Below are 18,107 nucleotides of genomic sequence, written 5' to 3'. Positions count from 1 at the left end.
ACGGTGGGAAGACTGGGGTAGCAGCCTCACCAAATCAGTTGACAGGAGGCCAGGGACAGGGACGCAGGTCTCGATTTCTCCCAGCCTTCTTTCTTGCTCAGCTGCTCTTCCTTCAGGTCTCAGAATCCTGCCCTGGGTCATGGGGTTAATTTAAGGGGCTGGTTCTTTAGAAATCTCAACATTAAGGAGACAGAGGGCTATGTAAGTGGATGAAAAATTACAGTAAAGTGACTTGAGGGCTATTGTACCTCTTATGTTCTTAAAATATCCAAAGATGAAAATATAATGTAATGTTATGTAATAAGGTTAGTTAATTGTATAGAGTAATCATGTATTATGTAATTTAGCAAAGCTGACCACCTCTCATATGTAAAACAAAATCACTTAAGTGGAAGAAACACTAAGATCAATACTTTAGCCCAAGTTAGTCTGGCTCCAAAACTGATGCTTTTAATCACTGCTGGACAAAAGCTCTGGGCTTCTGCCATAGTGCAGAAGATGACACATTAACATTCATGGCCCTAACAAATGTTTGATAAATGAATGAGTGAGTGGATCAATACCCAAGAGTAACAGGAATCTCTCATCACTAGGAAGGTCAAATCAAGGTTTCCATATGACCTCATACAGATCCCTTGCCTGTTTCAAATGTTGTGCTTCAGAACTACGTGTAGAAACACTGCAGAGATTAACCTATTCTCTAATTCTGAGGAACTTCTAGAACAAAAGATAAAGCACACTTGTAGGAAATAAAATTTATATAGATTAATTAATTTTTTTTGCAAAGAAATCCTAAAGAGAGGATATTCCTTTATTTCTTGGTAAAGGAGCATATCAGAAGTGATCATAAGTCTGTAAAAGTCATTGTTCATAATAAGACTGGTGTCATGGTAATGAAAAAGTTCGTTGCAAAATGTTATCTAGATGGCAATTTGGCATAAGATTCCATTTAACCAGATCCCTTCAAAATTAATAGTAGTTCTATGAATTTCACCCTGTGGAAGAAGCATTCTCTCAAGGTATTTATTTGTACCCTGATCATATTAATAAAAAATAAAAATTGCATTTGAGGAACTTAACTACATGAGATTGAATAGTCAAATAGAACATTTCCATTAAAATCTGTAAAAATCATTCTTATATTTAGTTGAAAACTGTTTTCAACATTATTGGAAACTGATAAACACACCAGGGCAGTTATCAAACCAATGTGAATTATCAAGCCATTGTGAATTGTTTTGTAACCATTTACTGCCTGCCTGTGGTAAATCCAGTACTTTCTCATACATCTTCCAATTTATTTCTCATATCAATCATATGAAAGAAGGTGTCATCCTCATCATACACGTGTAAAAGGGTCTAGAAATGGCATTTGAACCTACATCTTCCAACTCTGAGTCCTATCATAATTTCATTGCACCACACACATTTTTAATGACTAGAATTTTGTGACAGAAGACATTATTGATGATCAAAGAAATAACTTGTAACAGCTTTGAGACAGTATGTAGCATAGTTCCATGTTACCATTTATAATTTAACTAAACTCTAATTCATTCTAATTCATTAACACAATGCCAGGAACATGGTAAACATGAGTAAATGTGTATTATTCGTGGAAGTGACTTACAACACTGCTTAGTGATTTTCATTCTGAATATGTCTACCTTGTACAATGTCAATGGATATGCAGCAAAGGGAAATGATTTTGTCAGGCATGTTTACAGTCTACCCTCACTGCTCTGCTTCTTCCCCTCACTTTATGAGCTCTATCTCAGCCAGCCCCTTTCCTGGACATTTGTCTTCTATTGTGTAAGGACAAGATGAGAAAGGGAGAGCCAAAGCTGAAGGTGTGTGTAGCCTTTGAGATTTGATGTGTGATGTCTAGAGAGAAGATGAAGAAGAATGACTTGGATTATGGGTACGAGAGCTGAAGAAATAAGGAGAGGAGATTCTATAAAATGTCACAATGGATTATAACCTGGATCCTTTTCTTGTTCTCCAAAAGTTACAACTAGAGAATTGGGTTGGATTTTCTTTTAACCATCAATAATTCTGTTTCTTTGGCCATGTGATAGTTCAAACTGGACCACATGCTTTCTTCCTTGCATTTTAGTTATAGATACATGCTGCTTCATTTATCTTTTCATTTAAGCCAGACTTGGAGTGCCTATTTTTCTGGGTTTTCATTTCTATAGTTTTGTAAGTTTTCCATTTTAAAATCTGCATTTCTTCTCTGTGCACAACTTCTACTCACCTAATTCTATTGACAAAGCTATAAAATGTTTAGATTTGCTTTGAGAAATTCCAGAAGCTACTTCAGAAAATATGGTCAGAGAGTAAGAAAGGATAAATGAAGAAGCACTCAGAATTAAATAGGTGAAACATAGAAATCAGAGCGAAGTCAGAATATTCAGATTTTGCCTTTCTAGCATAGAAAGCGGAGGATCAAAATTACTACTTTGGAACTTGAGGGCTGGCAATAACAAGATGTTCTTCAGATCAATCTTTCTTCTGAATAATTGGCCTGATTGTTCAGCCAGTGCTTGCTATCAGAATGCATAAAATAGGATAAACCAAGTGATGCCCTTTAAATTAATGGTTTTCCACTGTACATGAATATCTTGCTTGCCAGAACATTTTAAATGTTTCATTATTTAAAAAGTAAAATCCAATCAAGAAGCTAAGAAATGAAATTTGTGCTGTTCCATTTCCTTAATTGATGAAGACTTCCAAGTTAATATGAAAAGAGCAGTCTCTTAACTATTCTTAAAGCATTCATATAAATATCACAGTCATAATCAGAGTGGCTTTATTTTTGAAAGTATACTTTCAATAACCTATCCAAAGATTTTATTTTAGCACAGTGAAAATAACAGAAGTATTAAAAGACAGATGAATTTTGATTGACAGAGGAGAAAATCTAATTACTTGGAAAGTATGTTTTGAGGAACTAGAGTTGAAAATAATATCTTAGTGACTGAAATGGATGTACTGATGTTTTAAAGTTGTGCTTTGCTGGAATATTCTATACTTTGTTTTGCGGTGATGTCTGGTTTTTGGCTCAGAACTTAAAAGCAGAAGCCTTAAACAATATTGCATGCTTATATTACTGTAACATAACAGTGGTTTAATCCATCTTCCTATAAAACCTTTATATGAAATGGAGTGGATCATTAATTAATATGTTCCATATTCTTTTGTACATCCAGAACACTGATAGTTAAGGATCCTCTATCTGTCTTCCTTTTCCTTTCCTATTCTTCCCAGATGAAAGCCAATAAAGGTGAGGGCTGCTCTCCAGCTGCCAGTGGCCTGCTCAGATCCTCTAAGAAGCCAGATGCACTCCATATACCAGGGGTGGACACCCAACCCCATCGAGACTGTCTGGCTCTGTTCTGTGAGACGTAGTCTCTCCTGGTCTGCCACCCTGGGTACCAGGAAAGTGATGAAAACAACAGTCTTCATGTTGGCAAATAGCAGTCCTCCTCGGTTCAGGGTGCTGAAGTAGTTTTTTACTGTTTTAAATAAAAGAGCAGAAATACATGCACAGAGAAAACAATTTAGCCAGCATGACCAGATATAAAATGAAAGGTTTTGGAACACCAGACCTCACACCACCACTCACTCCCTCACTTGTCCCCTTGCTAGTTCCTGTCTGCTCAAAGTTCTCTGGTGTGTTTTTCCCCACCTGCCCACCACCGGATCGCCCCTTGCCGAATGTTTGTGTATGTGTCAGTGTATGTATGGCAGGCCTTGCTTATTTTCATGGAAAGATCTTAAGGATCTTCTTTTTCACCTCTGCATCTACTCATCTGATTCTTTTTAAAGATTGCATAGAAACCATTTTTGGACATGCCATATTGATATAAACAGTCCCTAGTACTAAGCAATTTTGCTATTTCTCTATTTTTGCTATTATAAATAAAGATCTAATGAATATCCTAGAAGATACGCATTGATAAACTTTTGAAAGTATATCTGTAGGGTAAATTTCTGACAGCGCAATTGCTGGGCCAAATACATGTCTATTTAAAATTCTAATAAATTTATTAAATTATTCTTCAAAATACGACATCAATTTGCACTTCCACCAACACTCTTGTGAGCATGTGGTATTATCACATATTTAACTTTTCCCAATCTGAGAGATGAGAAATAGTAACTCACTGTTCCTTCACTTTACTGTTCTTTAATTATAATAAGGTTGGGTGCTTTATTTTAATTTGGTAATTGATTATTTCTATTTATTTTTTTGTGATCTGCCTATTCCTATATTTTGCTCATTATCCTTAAAAATGTGGAACATTTTCACATTTGCCTATCATTTTACATGTAGGTATTGCTAATCCTCTTCAAATCATTCCAGTTTGAGTATATGTATAGCTTACGTGAGGTTCATATGATTTCTTTAACTGTGAACAATTTTTAAGGCAACAGAGGAGAGGATGAGAGGGAAAGATTGGACTGGAGGAAGAGAGGGGGAAAGGATAGGGACCAGGTCGGGGCTGGGGGAGCACTACCTAACACGCTTTACAGATCCCTGGTTTTGACCTCCAGTACTGGTAGAATGCAGTGGTTAAGAGCGAGCCAGCATAATTTCTGGAATGTGACTGCATGGACTTGAATCTGAATTCTCCCATTTACTAACCATGAGAACTTAGGAAACTTGCTAAAATTCTCTAAGCCTCAATTTCTTCCCTTGTAAGTCAGAGATGGTAATAGTATATACATCATAAAAGTGGTCGTAAGGATTGTATCCCTAACTGCGGCACATACACGGACTCAGCGACTGCCGGTCATTACTATCACCATGAAATGTTGGCCAGCCCAGGCCAGGAGGGGGCTCCCTCTTTCCTGGTTCTTTCTCAATGCTCCGTCTTACTTGGGGACTCCACTTTTATTTACATTTTGCATTTCTATGAAACTAATTTAAACAATTAGTATGCATCTGCTAAGGGAGTAAATATTATTGCATAATAAACTATATAAAATATCGTCAAGAAATGATCTGCTTTATCGAGTCAAAAGAGGTAAAAAAGTATTGCAGGAAGCATAGGGTTTTACATCTTTCATTTTTTCAATTCCACTGTTCACTAATAAATGACGTAAGAAAAGGAAAGATCCGGTTTTAAGGTACACTTGCGGTTGGATACGTAACTAAGCAAGATTTCTAAACTTACACTCTTCTGTCAGCAGAATCACCCTTTATTTACTTTCCTCTAAAAGATTTCATAACTTTCACTCTTTATATTGTTACACTCAAACTCTAAATTGCTTAGTTACTATTATAATATGAACTACCCTGAAGTTTGGGCAATGTTAAAAACTAGAGGAAAGAAGCTGGACAATTTGCACTTGTGTTATTGCATTATCTCTAGTAAGTGATATTTTTAATGTTAGTTAAAGAAATCATGCTAAGGTAGTGAGAAAAAACTGATATAATTTGCCTGTTTGAAGGCAATTTGTAAAACATTGTTTTCTCTATTAAAAAATGACAGTTTAGAAGAAATGTGCCAGAAGTTGTTTTTCCATTCCTTTGATTTTTTTTCTGTTTCAAATAAATATTAATAGGATGTTTACTGAAAGTGGGAGATTCTGCTTAATAATCATATTGATTTGAGATTTTTGAAAGGTAATCCAATGATCCATTTTGATAATAAAATTTTTAAAATAAGTAACATTAATGGGAATGATGTCAAGCAGGCATCATTACAAATGCAATAAAAGACTGCTTCTTTTTCTTTTCTTTTTTTTTGATGAGGAAGATTGGCCCTGAGCTAACAGCTGTTGACAGCTTTCCTCTTTTTGCGTGAGGAAGCTTGTCCCTGAGCTACATCTGTGCCAATCTTCCTCTATTTTGTATGTGGGACACCACCACAGCATAGCTTGATAAGCCATATATAGGTCTGTGCCTGGGATTCGAACCTGTGAACCCCAGGCCACCCAAGTGGAGCATGCAAACTTAACCACTACACTGCTAGGCCAGCCCCAAAGACAGATTATTTTGAAGTTTTTTTCTCCATAGAAAACCCATCAAATTAAGTCAGATAAAGATCAGATATCAAGAAGAAAACATAATTGTTGAACATTGTTGACTCTGTTGAAGAGTCAAATGGTCATATAAACACATTTATTATGATCTCAAATATATTTATGGACAGATGCCAATAAATTAAATGAATTAGATCAATTTTCTTGCTTTTTATTAACTTTAAGTCAAAATAACCTGAAATTGTATAGCCAGGTATAAGCACAGAGATGATTAAGATTGTTTCATCCTTTTTTGTTACCTGTCCACAGAAAATGATGACCGTCTGAATGGCTTGATCGCCAGATTGGAAAATGCCAATGAGAGAAATGGGGATCTCCTGAGAGCTCTGAACGACACTTTGGGAAAGTTATCGGCCATTCCAAATGGTAAGCATCAAGGACACTGCAACCTGTGTCAGTTGACCTGAACTTGTGAAAAATGTTCTAACTTTTACCATTTTTTTAAACTTTACACTTGTACTGTTGTCAGGAAATTGTGAAGAGTACATAATCCTCATACTAATCCTAGAAGGTGACTAGCATTATTATCCCCACTTTACAGGTGACACACTGAGGCACAGATCCCGAGGGTCATTGTTAAAAGTGGCATATATGAGATTTGAACCCTGCAGTTTAATTTCAGAGCCTGTGGTCTTAACCCCAAATCTACACATACTATAGGCATCTATATATGTACGGTATACTTTCTTTATACAATTTATGATCAAGGAAACAAATGCATACATTTATACAACACAGGAAATATTAAAATCTTAATGATTTTTACTTTTGTAACATTAAAAAAACCTAAGTAACTTTCCAGATTTTCATGTCACCTCTTCAGTAGTAAGTAAGGACATATGTGGAAGATTTTCAATGCTGAAAACAGAAATAAATACACAAACACGTGGTCAAACATACCTGAGAAAGCCTCTCTGTCCTTAAACTGAAATATATTCATTTTTCCCCTTTTAGATGCGCAGCTTAAATCCTAAACCTCATTTTGATGAAGCGATATGACTCATGTGGATAAATTTCTCTCTTTAGTGTGTTCAGCAGCAAGTCACAGTATACCCTTATACAATGAACATTTAGAATCATCACTTTGCTATCTTAAGAGCTAATCACGTATTCATGGCAAAGGTTCCTGAGAAAATTTAATTTAGCTAAAAATTGACTTCATTTGCTACAAGTGAGTGGGACAGAGTTCAGCCTTTCCCTTTGTACGTGTGGGACCGGAGGTCAGCCAGCCGCAGCCTCCCTTTGACAAGCATGGATTAAGCCACTCACTCCAGACTTTTTGTTTTGATTCGCGCACCCTCTTCTGCTGACAGACACAGCCGCTAAACTGCAAGCCATTAAGGACAAAGCAAGACAAGCCAATGACACGGCAAAAGATGTGCTGGCACAGATTAAAGATCTCCACCAGAACTTGGACGGCCTGAAGAAAAATTACAATCAGCTGGCAGACAGCGTGGCCAAAACAAATGCTGTGATTAAAGATCCTTCGAAGAACAGTAAGATCTCCTTTTTGACCTTATGTCTCTTATTTCTTCACACTATAGAATATCCTAGACTCCTAACTGTTAGACTGGAAGAGACCATCATAGTGACGTAGTCTGTCCCTCTAGTTTCACAGATGTGGCTCAGGAATTGAGTGTCCTGCAGCTCCAGAACTAGAACCCAAGCCTCCCAGCTCTGCACCAGAGCTTTTTTCATCCAAATTTTGTCCAATCAAGAGGAAGTTAGGAATGCTCAGTCTGGGTGACATTTGGTCATTGAAAATGCAGTTGTACTTGGGAAATCACATCTTCAGAGTTGGTGAGCATAGGTGTCAAGGAGCATACACATCAGCAATTCTATTAGAACAGGGTATTAAAATGGTATCGACTGGACAAGCGTTAAAATTCAAAAATATTACTATTTTATTATTTAGATTGCAGTTAGCTAACATTTTCAGGAAATTATTTTTCCAGTTTCTAAAGAAGACTATTTCTGCACATCTTTTGTACATTGCATCAAATTATATTGAGTTAATAAGGATTTACTGAGAAAATGTGAGAGAATGTAATAAATGATCATTTATTAAGTATAGTCAATAAACATTAGAATTTTTTGTATTCTTTTTTCTATTCTATCAAGTGATAAGATGTTATTCTGTTACATGATTTCACCAAAGGAGATGCTTGATTTTTTGGTACTTGTCACTCTTAAGAAACTAGCCCTCTTTATATACCAACATTTTCACTGGGTATCAAAGTATTTGCAGAGTGCAATAACAAAAACACTGTTATTGACACTATATGCTGTATAATCCAGATGCTATTTAGGAGAGTGCAGCCTGATTTCATACCCTCGCCTCCGATCAAGTGCTAATGATGCTGTGCCATGATAGACGTTATTAGCACGACTCCTTCATAAGGAAGGAAGAGTGCAAACGCATATGGCGTGCACTTCGGAGCTAGGGAGAAGGATTTGTTCCTCACCGTTTCTTCAAGGAAGAAAAAGAGCAGATAGAATCATTTTTAAATTTTTTCTTATGTAAGCCCAGAGATAGCTTCACTCTGCAGTTCAAAGATTTTGTCTGAATAAGTGGTTCAGAGGCATGCCTAATCACAATATTTACCCCAAAAAAGGAATGAAAATAAGTTTTAAAGTAAGTTTCACTCTCTCTTTTACTTATTTTATAATTTAAGATATTTCATTCAATTTCAGAATGATTCTCAACTGATGGTGGCCTCTTCATAATATTTACCCTTAATTTTTTTGATCCTATCCTCTGTCAAGAGATGGTTAATTATCTGTAACATTAATTAAACTAGATCTGTTTCCTGTCTTATTAGAACATTGTAATAAAGCTTTTAATATGAAAAATAGCTGGCTAAATGACATGGTTTTGAGTACTTTTATTTGATAACACTTTAACTTAAAATGGGGTGTGTTTGTAATTAGCACCTATTGTGAAAAGTATCATTTTTTGATAGTCACTATCAATATCTATAAAAAATATTTCCTCATGAATTTTCTAATTTCTTTTTGTTTTACTTCCATATGCAATTACCTGCAGAAATCAGTATGTATATGTTTACTCGCATACCTTTTAGTAACTTTATGCTTGATTGCCTATTGCAAAAAGCCTCAGCTTTGCATGTTACCATGTATGGGTATTGCTTTAAACATTACATATTCTTTCCAGTGTCGCAGCATTAATGCCAGATATATAAAAGGAATCTTCCCTTGCAAAAAGTTAGTATGTGGGTGTGTTTGACATAAAATGTTTTTAATTATGTTATAAAAAATTAGTTAAATGTCTGTATGATGCCCTCATAAAAGCAGAAGACTGAATTCATCCACAGATTGAACTAAATTATGATGCTTCTAACACAAATGCAGCCAGTGATGCTCAAATGACTTCTTTGCAGTAGCAATAAAGTAGATTAGGTCTATATTGTTGTTGTTGCTTTGCTCTCCTGAAGCTTACTTTCTCCCTCCTTATAAGTAATTATTCTCAACTTCTAGAGAATTATAATTGGAGAAGCACATAATAAAATTAAATCTTAGCAAATGAGCAACGATTGGGACATAAAAATAATCTCTCTTAAACATTTCATAGTTTAAATTCAAAGTCAAAACTAAAAGTGCAAAATATAAAATAATAGTAATAAAATCCAATATATCAAAACCCGAGAAAGATGACCAACACTGTCCTCAGTGGAAAATGAGGACAACTATGTTATTTTATATGCGTTGAAATAAACAATTTAAAATTGGCAATCAACCCTATAAAGTTAGACAAAATAAAATTAACCAAAAGAAAGAAAATGAAAAAAATGTTAATGAGTTAGAAGACAGAAACATAATAGACTTGATAAATCTAAGAGGTAAATCTTTAGGACTATAAAAATAAAAAATTTTAGTTGTTTGGCAGACATAAGAAAAATAAAGCACAAATAGGCAAATTTCTAAAAGGAGCTCTAACTAGATAAGGGAGGAAATTTAACTCATTAGAGAATGCTTGGCAAAACTTTACGCTAATAAATTTTAAAGCCTAAAAGAGATAGATAATTTTCTAGAAAAACATTGTTATCAAAATCTGTTGTCAGAAGTGATTTAAAAATCTACACAAATAATTATAGGAGAAAGCCAGAAGTTTTCAAAAACTGCTGCACAAGGAAGGATCAGACTCATTATCACAGATGATTGATTTTTAAAACCTTCGGGAAGATCATTTCTGTTTGACTTCAACTGCTCCAGAAGAAGGAGGCGAAAAAAACAAGAGGAAGGCAAAACCCCCAGATTACATTTTGAAACGTTTGATGAAAACTTCTGGGTGCTTAGAAGAAGAGGATCCATTATTTGCCTAAGCCTGAGTAGTTTTAGCTAAACTCTTTTGTCCTCTTTCCCGTGAACCTAGATCTAAATCATTTTTCCTGAATTCTAGAATAATCTATAGAAACCAAAGTAATGCTGGAAATTTAAAGGAAGGGAAAAATGGACAAATGGTTTGTTAAAAGTGTACATAACAAAGGAGTAACTGTGTTTATGTTGAATATTTGTACCATTATGTAACGAGGACTTTGACCCCAATAACCTGCATTTCAGGAAGAAAATACTCAGGTCTTGCCCTAGCAACTCTATTAGTTAAAGTTAATAATAGACTTATGGTCCTTTTAAACATCCCTAACAATATAACTCATATTTATGAGCATGAATTCAAAATACTTTCAAGCCTAGTTTAAAAATAATAATTTCCTTCCTTTTGAACACGTTTGATTTATTTCTGAGGACTAGCTCTCAGTGGTCCAATGTCAGCCAAGGAGCAGATCATTCATCGTCTAGCAGGGCAAATAGCCTTGGACCTGAAGCAGTTCATTTTTTCATCAGAGTCACAATGACAGAAAGCAGAACAATACAGCCTCAGTCAGATAACAAATGGCATGCTTTGGATAAGACTGCTAGCATCCTAGAGATAGAATAATTGGTTTTCCATGTGTCGTTTGCCCTCCTATGAAAAGCACGTGCGAAGAGTCTAGGGATCAGTGATAACTTTCAATTATTTTAGGGTTAAACCTCTTTTGAAACTGTCAATATTCAACCCTTTCTTTTTAACCTACAAAAACGGCACTTTAATATGGTTCAACCTAATATAGAGAGCAGGATAATCAGGTATTCTTCAAAATGAAAATGAACTGCAGAGGAAAGATTCAATTAAAATGTAAGACAGGCCTCAGTCTAAAGGTTGTTCAACACTGAAATGTTTTTCGGAAGATATTTTGATAGCTTCTGTAAGATGTGCAAAGGCAGTGAGAAAAAGAAAGAAAAACAATTTTGTGTGGGAACTCTGATTTAAATACAGTTCTGGCCTGGACAGACTAGGTGACATTTTAAAGATGCTTTCATTTCCTTGATGTATGACTGAAGTTCTATACTATAAAAGTTAGCTTTTTGGCTGAAGCACTGAATTGAGTTCTTCATATTCTCTACCTTCCATGCTGACTTGCACCTGAATCCCAAAGCCTGTGTTGGCTCTCTTTCTCTAACCTCTCCTCCTCTGTCCTGCTTGAGTCCAAACTAAATATTCCCATTTGCCATCACAGACTTTGCTTCAACAGCCTTGGCCTTGCTTTTGTCATGTGGATAAGACAAAGTCCTTTCAATTATTTAGTTGAGCATACTGCTATTTTCATTTCTGTGTGTGTACGATGTGTGTGTGGTATGTACTAATTTTGTTCTTTGCAGTTGCAGATGCAGATGCCACTGTGAAAAATCTAGAACAAGAGGCTGATCGGCTGATAGATAAACTCAAACCCATCAAGGAACTTGAGGATAACCTGAAGAAAAACATCTCTGAGATAAAGGAACTGATAAACCAAGCCCGGAAACAAGCCAATTCTGTAAGCTCTTTTGATTTTTCAGTGTCAGTAACTGATTGTAATTTGGGATATTATCCCCAGAAGGAATGCCTGCCCCCAACATATCGTGTTGTATGACTCCTGGTTCTATTTCTTTAACTTGAAGCTAGTTGGGGTTGGAAGGGAGGATGGAAGGTTAGATTTTTTTTTTCATAAATTTCAAAAGGCATTTCATGAGAAGAATAATCACCATTTGTAGTTTTAGAAATGGGAATTCTGATATATTTTATTATTGTTTGAACAAAGTAATTCAAATATCAAGAATGGAAACCTTATTATTGTATACTAAAAAGGCATGGATGAGAGTGCCTTGCCCTTGATGAAATCAAAAAAGGCCAAAGAGTGGGGTTGTAGCAGGAATGAATGAACAAGGTTATATGGAGTAACAGCAAAGAAGAGCCATTATTTTCTACACATTCTTTTGTCTGAGCACAAGCAACAACAAAAACATTTTGGTTACAATTTCTACAATCTCTTTTTAATTTTTGGAGTAAGAATAGGAAACACCTCACTTGTCTCAAAATTTTGCTATTTATTAACTCATTTAGAAAACCATTCAGATAGAAGCAGAAATTTCTAGAAGGTAGCACCCTAATGAACCAGGGCAGAATTGTTAAGTGCCAATATGAAACTTCATCTGGCCTAGTAAAGTCATCTCATGATGATTTTAGACATAGAAGAAAAAAAATTAACAGTTTTTTTGTTGTCAGGTTTAAACTCAAATCTTTTTAGATTCTCAAGTCTTCCATCTCGAAAATTCCATTTTCTGAACTGTGGAGCTAGAATTACCAGAAATGACCTTTGTTGGTCCATAAAATTTATATGGTTTTTAGTAGCAGCCAAGAATATGATGACTGATTGACAGTATATCCTTTTTCCTCCTTATCATATCTGATACTGCTAAACAAGGCCAAGACAGTAAGTTCAAGGGGAACCTTGAAAAGGAATTCACGACTTACTGAAGAAAAATTTAGAAGATGACAGAAAGATTAGTGAAGATGATGCATATGAGCTCAAAGTAAAAGAAACATATAGGGTTGAGAGGACATACATCGAGTTCAATATGAAAACCATGTAGGCATGATGATGACATTTGATCATTCTAGATGTGAAGTACAAGGTCGAAATAAGTCAGATGTTACTCCAAGTTTTGGAGTTTTATCTAAGATTTAGCCAGTGTAGAAAAAGCATCTCCTATGTTCAAGGCTACTTGCTGTGAGGTACGCAAAGATGAACGAGTTCTACTCTAAGTTTATAGTGTAGTAGAAGAAATAAGATGTGTACACAACTCGAAGATAATGCAGAATATTGTGCTATATCACATGAGCAAAAGGAAGTGCTATAAAGTTCTGAAAGGAAAGACCACCTCTTGTAAAGACCAGAAGAATTCCTGAAGGGAAGGATTGAGCCAGGCCATGAAGCGGGACAGTGCTGGACATGAGAGGGGAGGATGACAAGGGAGAGCATTCTAAGAAGAGGGATGAGAAGCCAAGGCTGAGAGAGAAGGAAGCTTCAGAGTCATTTCATGAAAGAGCAGCCTACTTTGCCAAGATTACCGGCATTAAACTGGAAAGGTCAGTGGAGGCCAGGTCTTGTCAATCCTTGACTAGTAAATTAAGCAGTTTCATTTGGGTACAATCGTACCTGGGATAAACCTCACTGGGGAGGAGAAGCTGAAAGTTCTTGAATGTGAAATGTAATAGAATAAGAGCTGTGCTTTTTGAATATGAATCGGGAAGTAGTTTTTGAAGGAGATGAGAGAAACTAGAAAGAAGGAAGCAAATTTAACAAGAGACCCAACTGTAACAGTGGCAGTGACAAGAGAATGGAAGAAATTGATATATCACTCCTATATTTTGTAATGTTAAGCTTGAATAAGCAAAAATAGTAAATATTCTATTTTGAACTAAACACTTAGCCACATTTTCTGACTTAGTTGTCAAGTGGAGAATTCTGGACGTTTTTATTATTTCTTCATTGTAAAGAAATCTAAAAATATGCCGGTATGGTCATCAGTTGTAAGTGCTTCCCCATCTTACCCCCCATCCCTTAGGGAAAAAGCTAAAATTCTGACATGTAAATATAGAAAACCTGCCTCAAAATACGAAATGAAAGAGAAGTATAAAATTAATGCTAGAAAAAGTAACTATTGTCCATGCCTTTTAAGGAAATTTTCAATCACTTTTGGAAATGGAAGTTACAACAAAGTGCTGTATTTTTTGTAAGATGTTAGAAATATGGAAGCAGCCAAATTTTTTCCAAATGAGTTTTATACTAATTGAAGATGACATTTGCCTGATTTACAAATATATTTGTAATCTGGCGTTAGTGTCTAGATGTGGCCCTAACACATACTCAGTGTGACCAAGGAATTAAAGACATTTCTTTTCAGGTAGCCTTCTTTTGGTTTGTTGACTCTGAAACTGAGTGGCTGGTACTCTTTTTTAAATGAATGACCTAGTTACCGGATGAAAAAAATGCAGTGAAAATCCAATAGATACAATAATGGGATCCTCGGTAATGTTTAATTGAGGTCCTGAGGATGAATTGGTAAACAGTGTTGTATGAGAAATGCCTTAGAGATACCTAGTGTTCAGTGATTTTTATTTAGAAGTCTTACTAAGGGTTCATGTTAGAAATAATAATAATTTGTAGAATCAAATATCCTAGGAGGATGATTGTGTTTCAGAAATTTCTTCTATCTAATGAGAAGGATATATACCAGAGATTTCTTCCAGAGAAATTTGTAAATACTGCATTTTGATTTGCCTGTTTTAAGTTAGTTAAAAGAAATATCTATACGTGGAAATCAAAACACAAGGTATCTAGTTGGAGAGATTAATAGCTATGAACGGGTTACCTACAGTTTGGGCTGCCTGAATTTTTCAGGTACTGAGGCTGTATACAAAACCATAAGCCGGAAAACAGAAACTCCAGAGGGTTTTTTATAGAAATGTGTAAGAGTTGAGCCATAAGTTACTTTACAAGATTAATTGCTGGCATATTGGGTATAATAATGTCATTTTGTTCAGAGAATCATATTTTTTAGATATGTAAAGTGTGCTATAAAGTAGATTAATTGTAACTCCTAGTGGCATTAAATACCCTTAGTTTTAAAATGGCTACTCTCTTAGACTTTCAATTCTCAGATGGAGCTTCATCTCTTCAATTAGGCTTCAGTACTGGTACTCTGTCTTCCACGCTTTGGCATCCCCCTTTCCAACACAGCAATCATGTAATTCCCTATCATTTCTACCAGATATGCCTAAGCAAGGACAGAAACTCACCCTGCGATCAAATGGCCATGCATTCCACCCATACTCAGTCACTTCTTCTCTAAACAGCAACCAAGAAGTATTATTGCATTGTGTTCTTTAAACAAAATAAGTTATTTGTAATTAAAGTAGCCAAAATATGGCTCTATGGCCAAGTGAATACAGCATTTATGAAATAAAGATAAAACAAGGTACACACACAGTTACTTTTTACTACTAATCCAGCCTCAGCAGGAACTTGGGTATGATTTCCTGCCTGGGAGAGCTCAATTTGTCTCTCAACTCTACACATGAATTCCAGTCAGACCTTGACTTCTTCTTTTTGATCTTCTTATAATGTCAATGGCACTTATAGCCTGCCTCAGATATTAAATTTGCTCAGTGCCAAGGTCTTCTCTGATGATGGTTTTGGTTCACTTGCTGGAAATTCCTAAAAACTCACTATATGTTACACCTTTTCCTCAACATTAAGAACGTCTAAAGACTGCATTTCCCCTACCTGCCCTCAGCTCTATTGCCTTTCTCCTGCTTTATTTCATCCTTTTCATCTCTCAGCACTGGGATAAACTCTTTGTTTAGCTGCTACTCTATCACTCGACACCCTCTGCCAACCTCCACTGCACATCTGCTTTATAGTATTAAAATCTAGGAGAAAAGTTGTACATTTCCTGGTTCTATTTTTCTGCAATTCATCTTGGCCCGCCCACTCTCAGCACTTTATATAGGAGGGAAATTCCATCCTTTCTGGAGCAAAGAACTAACTTCCTGACTGAAAATCACACGACCAGGAAGACTCTCTCCCCAGGACACAGAGAAAACACTCTGGGGGCCAGAATGGAGCCCACTGCTGTGCACTTCAGTTGGCAGACCCCATCCTTAGAGGGAAGGGAGGACAGGGAAAGCAGTCTAAGCAGTCGGCTTTCTAGATCATTCCAGCCATTGGCCACCACACAGGGCTCCATTACAATGAGCCCGTTTCCTTCCAGCACACAATTCCTCCGTGTGGAGATGCAATTTGGTCAGTAGATTAGGTGAGGAAATGATAGTGCTATACAAATACAAGACTTCTGCAGGGTCTGAGGAGATGCAACAGCTCTGCCATATCCCCAGAAGTTCGCAAACACGTATAAATTTACATATTTGTCAGTACCAAAAATCCTTCCTTTTCTTTTGAAGCCAACCAATTTTGAATCCAGCACCATCTCAGTGTAGTCTATACCACCTTGGAGAACGGTCCTGGTGCTGCCTACACCCACACCCTAATTAGACTCTTGGAGATACCATCAAGTGTCACCATAATATGGAGACCTGTTTGGTGTCCGATGATAACTTATTTGGAGTCTGCACAGCTCTTTCGTGTGGGTAGCAACAATGCAAATGGGTTTTCTTCCAAGTGTGAAAGCTATCTGAGTAGCACAAAGTTCTGGAAGGAATAAGAAAAATGGAAATTCGCTGTTCATGAGGGCCAAGAGGCTTCCTGAAGCCTGGCATTGGAATCCACGGTAAAGAGAAGTTTTACCTCTACCTGCCTCTGCCTCCTACTTTGAGGACTATCATGGAGCAAAGTAACAGCTTCTCGCTGAGTCCAAGCAATGACATTGCCGCCCTGAAAGTGCCCTTTTGTTGATATACCTGAAGCAAAGGAAATTAAATCAAGTAATCAACTGGTGTTATTTGTGATGGAAGAAAGGCTCCCTTTCAGATTCTGTTCACATAGGAATTTCTTTCTTAGCAATTTATAGTAATTTTTAAAGGACTAGTCAAAAGAAAAAGGAGCTGTTAAATACATTAGTAGTGATAGCCATTGGAAATTACTTCTGTTTCATTTCCTGGCAACTTAATAAAAAGGTATAATTTATTCTGAAATGCATGTTCTGAGTGGAATAATTAAGATTCTTCTTATTGTTAGAACATCTAGAACAAAATCTATTTGGCATCTTTTAGCTGTGAGAACAGGGAAAGGTAGGTCATTTCCTCTTGAAAACCAAAAGAAAAATGGTTTTCTACTTTGTGATACCGAAATTGCTGAAATTTGAATTGTAAAATTTCATTAAACAACCTTAATGAAGATCATTACCATTATCTTCATGTAAAATCACCTTTTGAAAATGTTCCCTATTCATAAAGGAGAAAGGTATGAAGGGAAGAATTTGTTAGTTGCATGCTTCAAAAAATATTAGCATGCTAAGAAGACGCGAGACTGGGAACAGCTCATTGTCGATATGCTGGTGGAAAGCTACTCTTCTGTGCCCTCATTAATGAGTATAATGTGTCTGCATGCGGGCATTTAATGGTACTATTTGATGATAGAAAAATAACTTCAAAGAAGACATGATGATCATGATGATGGCTTTGCGGTTGTTCGGGAGCTACTTCAAACTTGCTGAGAGATTGAGTCTTGGTTCTTTGTACCTTGTTTTCCTTCAAGATCAAAGTATCTGTGTCATCTGGAGGTGACTGCATTCGAACATACAAGCCAGAAATCAAGAAAGGAAGCTACAACAATATCATTGTCAACGTAAAGACAGCTGTTGCTGACAACCTCCTTTTTTATCTTGGAAGTGCCAAATTTGTAAGTCTAATATTCAGCTTTCCTTTGGTCTACTGTGTGTGTGTAGTCAGAGGTTAGTCCTGGTAGTGGGGAAAATGTGTAGAATCTAATAACAAGGTCCTAAAATTGTATAAAGTGGCGTTTCAAGATTTGAAAACTTCAGAATTTTACCTCACAAAGTTTTTTTTTCTATGCAACTTTTTACACTATTTAGGCATATCTGCTTTCATTTGTGAGTATAGCAGCATTTACTTTGAGTCATATATCCAGAGCCAGCTATTGACAAAGAAAAACTAATAGGAATAAGGGTTTTTCTTTTTTTTACTTTAAGAAATT

General features: G+C 36.1%; 1 protein-coding gene across 5 annotated transcripts in view; it reads left to right on the top strand.

The window, feature by feature from the left end:
* LAMA2 (laminin subunit alpha 2) overlaps positions 1 to 18,107 on the top strand; it is a 531,319-nt gene that overhangs the window by 454,939 nt on the left and 58,273 nt on the right. For 4 of the 5 annotated variants that reach the window (XM_046676887.1, XM_046676886.1, XM_046676885.1 and 1 more), the window contains 5 exons: positions 6,304 to 6,420; positions 7,368 to 7,550; positions 9,101 to 9,106; positions 11,773 to 11,927; positions 17,649 to 17,792. In XM_046676887.1, the coding sequence (XP_046532843.1) occupies positions 6,304 to 6,420; positions 7,368 to 7,550; positions 9,101 to 9,106; positions 11,773 to 11,927; positions 17,649 to 17,792 (605 nt within the window). The remainder of the gene's footprint in view (positions 1 to 6,303; positions 6,421 to 7,367; positions 7,551 to 9,100; positions 9,107 to 11,772; positions 11,928 to 17,648; positions 17,793 to 18,107) is intronic. The other variant, XM_046676884.1, reaches the window with a different exon arrangement.

The sequence above is a fragment of the Equus quagga genome, chromosome 11, assembly GCF_021613505.1.
Source record: "Equus quagga isolate Etosha38 chromosome 11, UCLA_HA_Equagga_1.0, whole genome shotgun sequence".
Classification (NCBI taxonomy): domain Eukaryota; kingdom Metazoa; phylum Chordata; class Mammalia; order Perissodactyla; family Equidae; genus Equus; species Equus quagga.
Note: the sequence above shows the minus strand (reverse complement) of the source record. Positions and strands in the feature narration are given on the sequence as shown.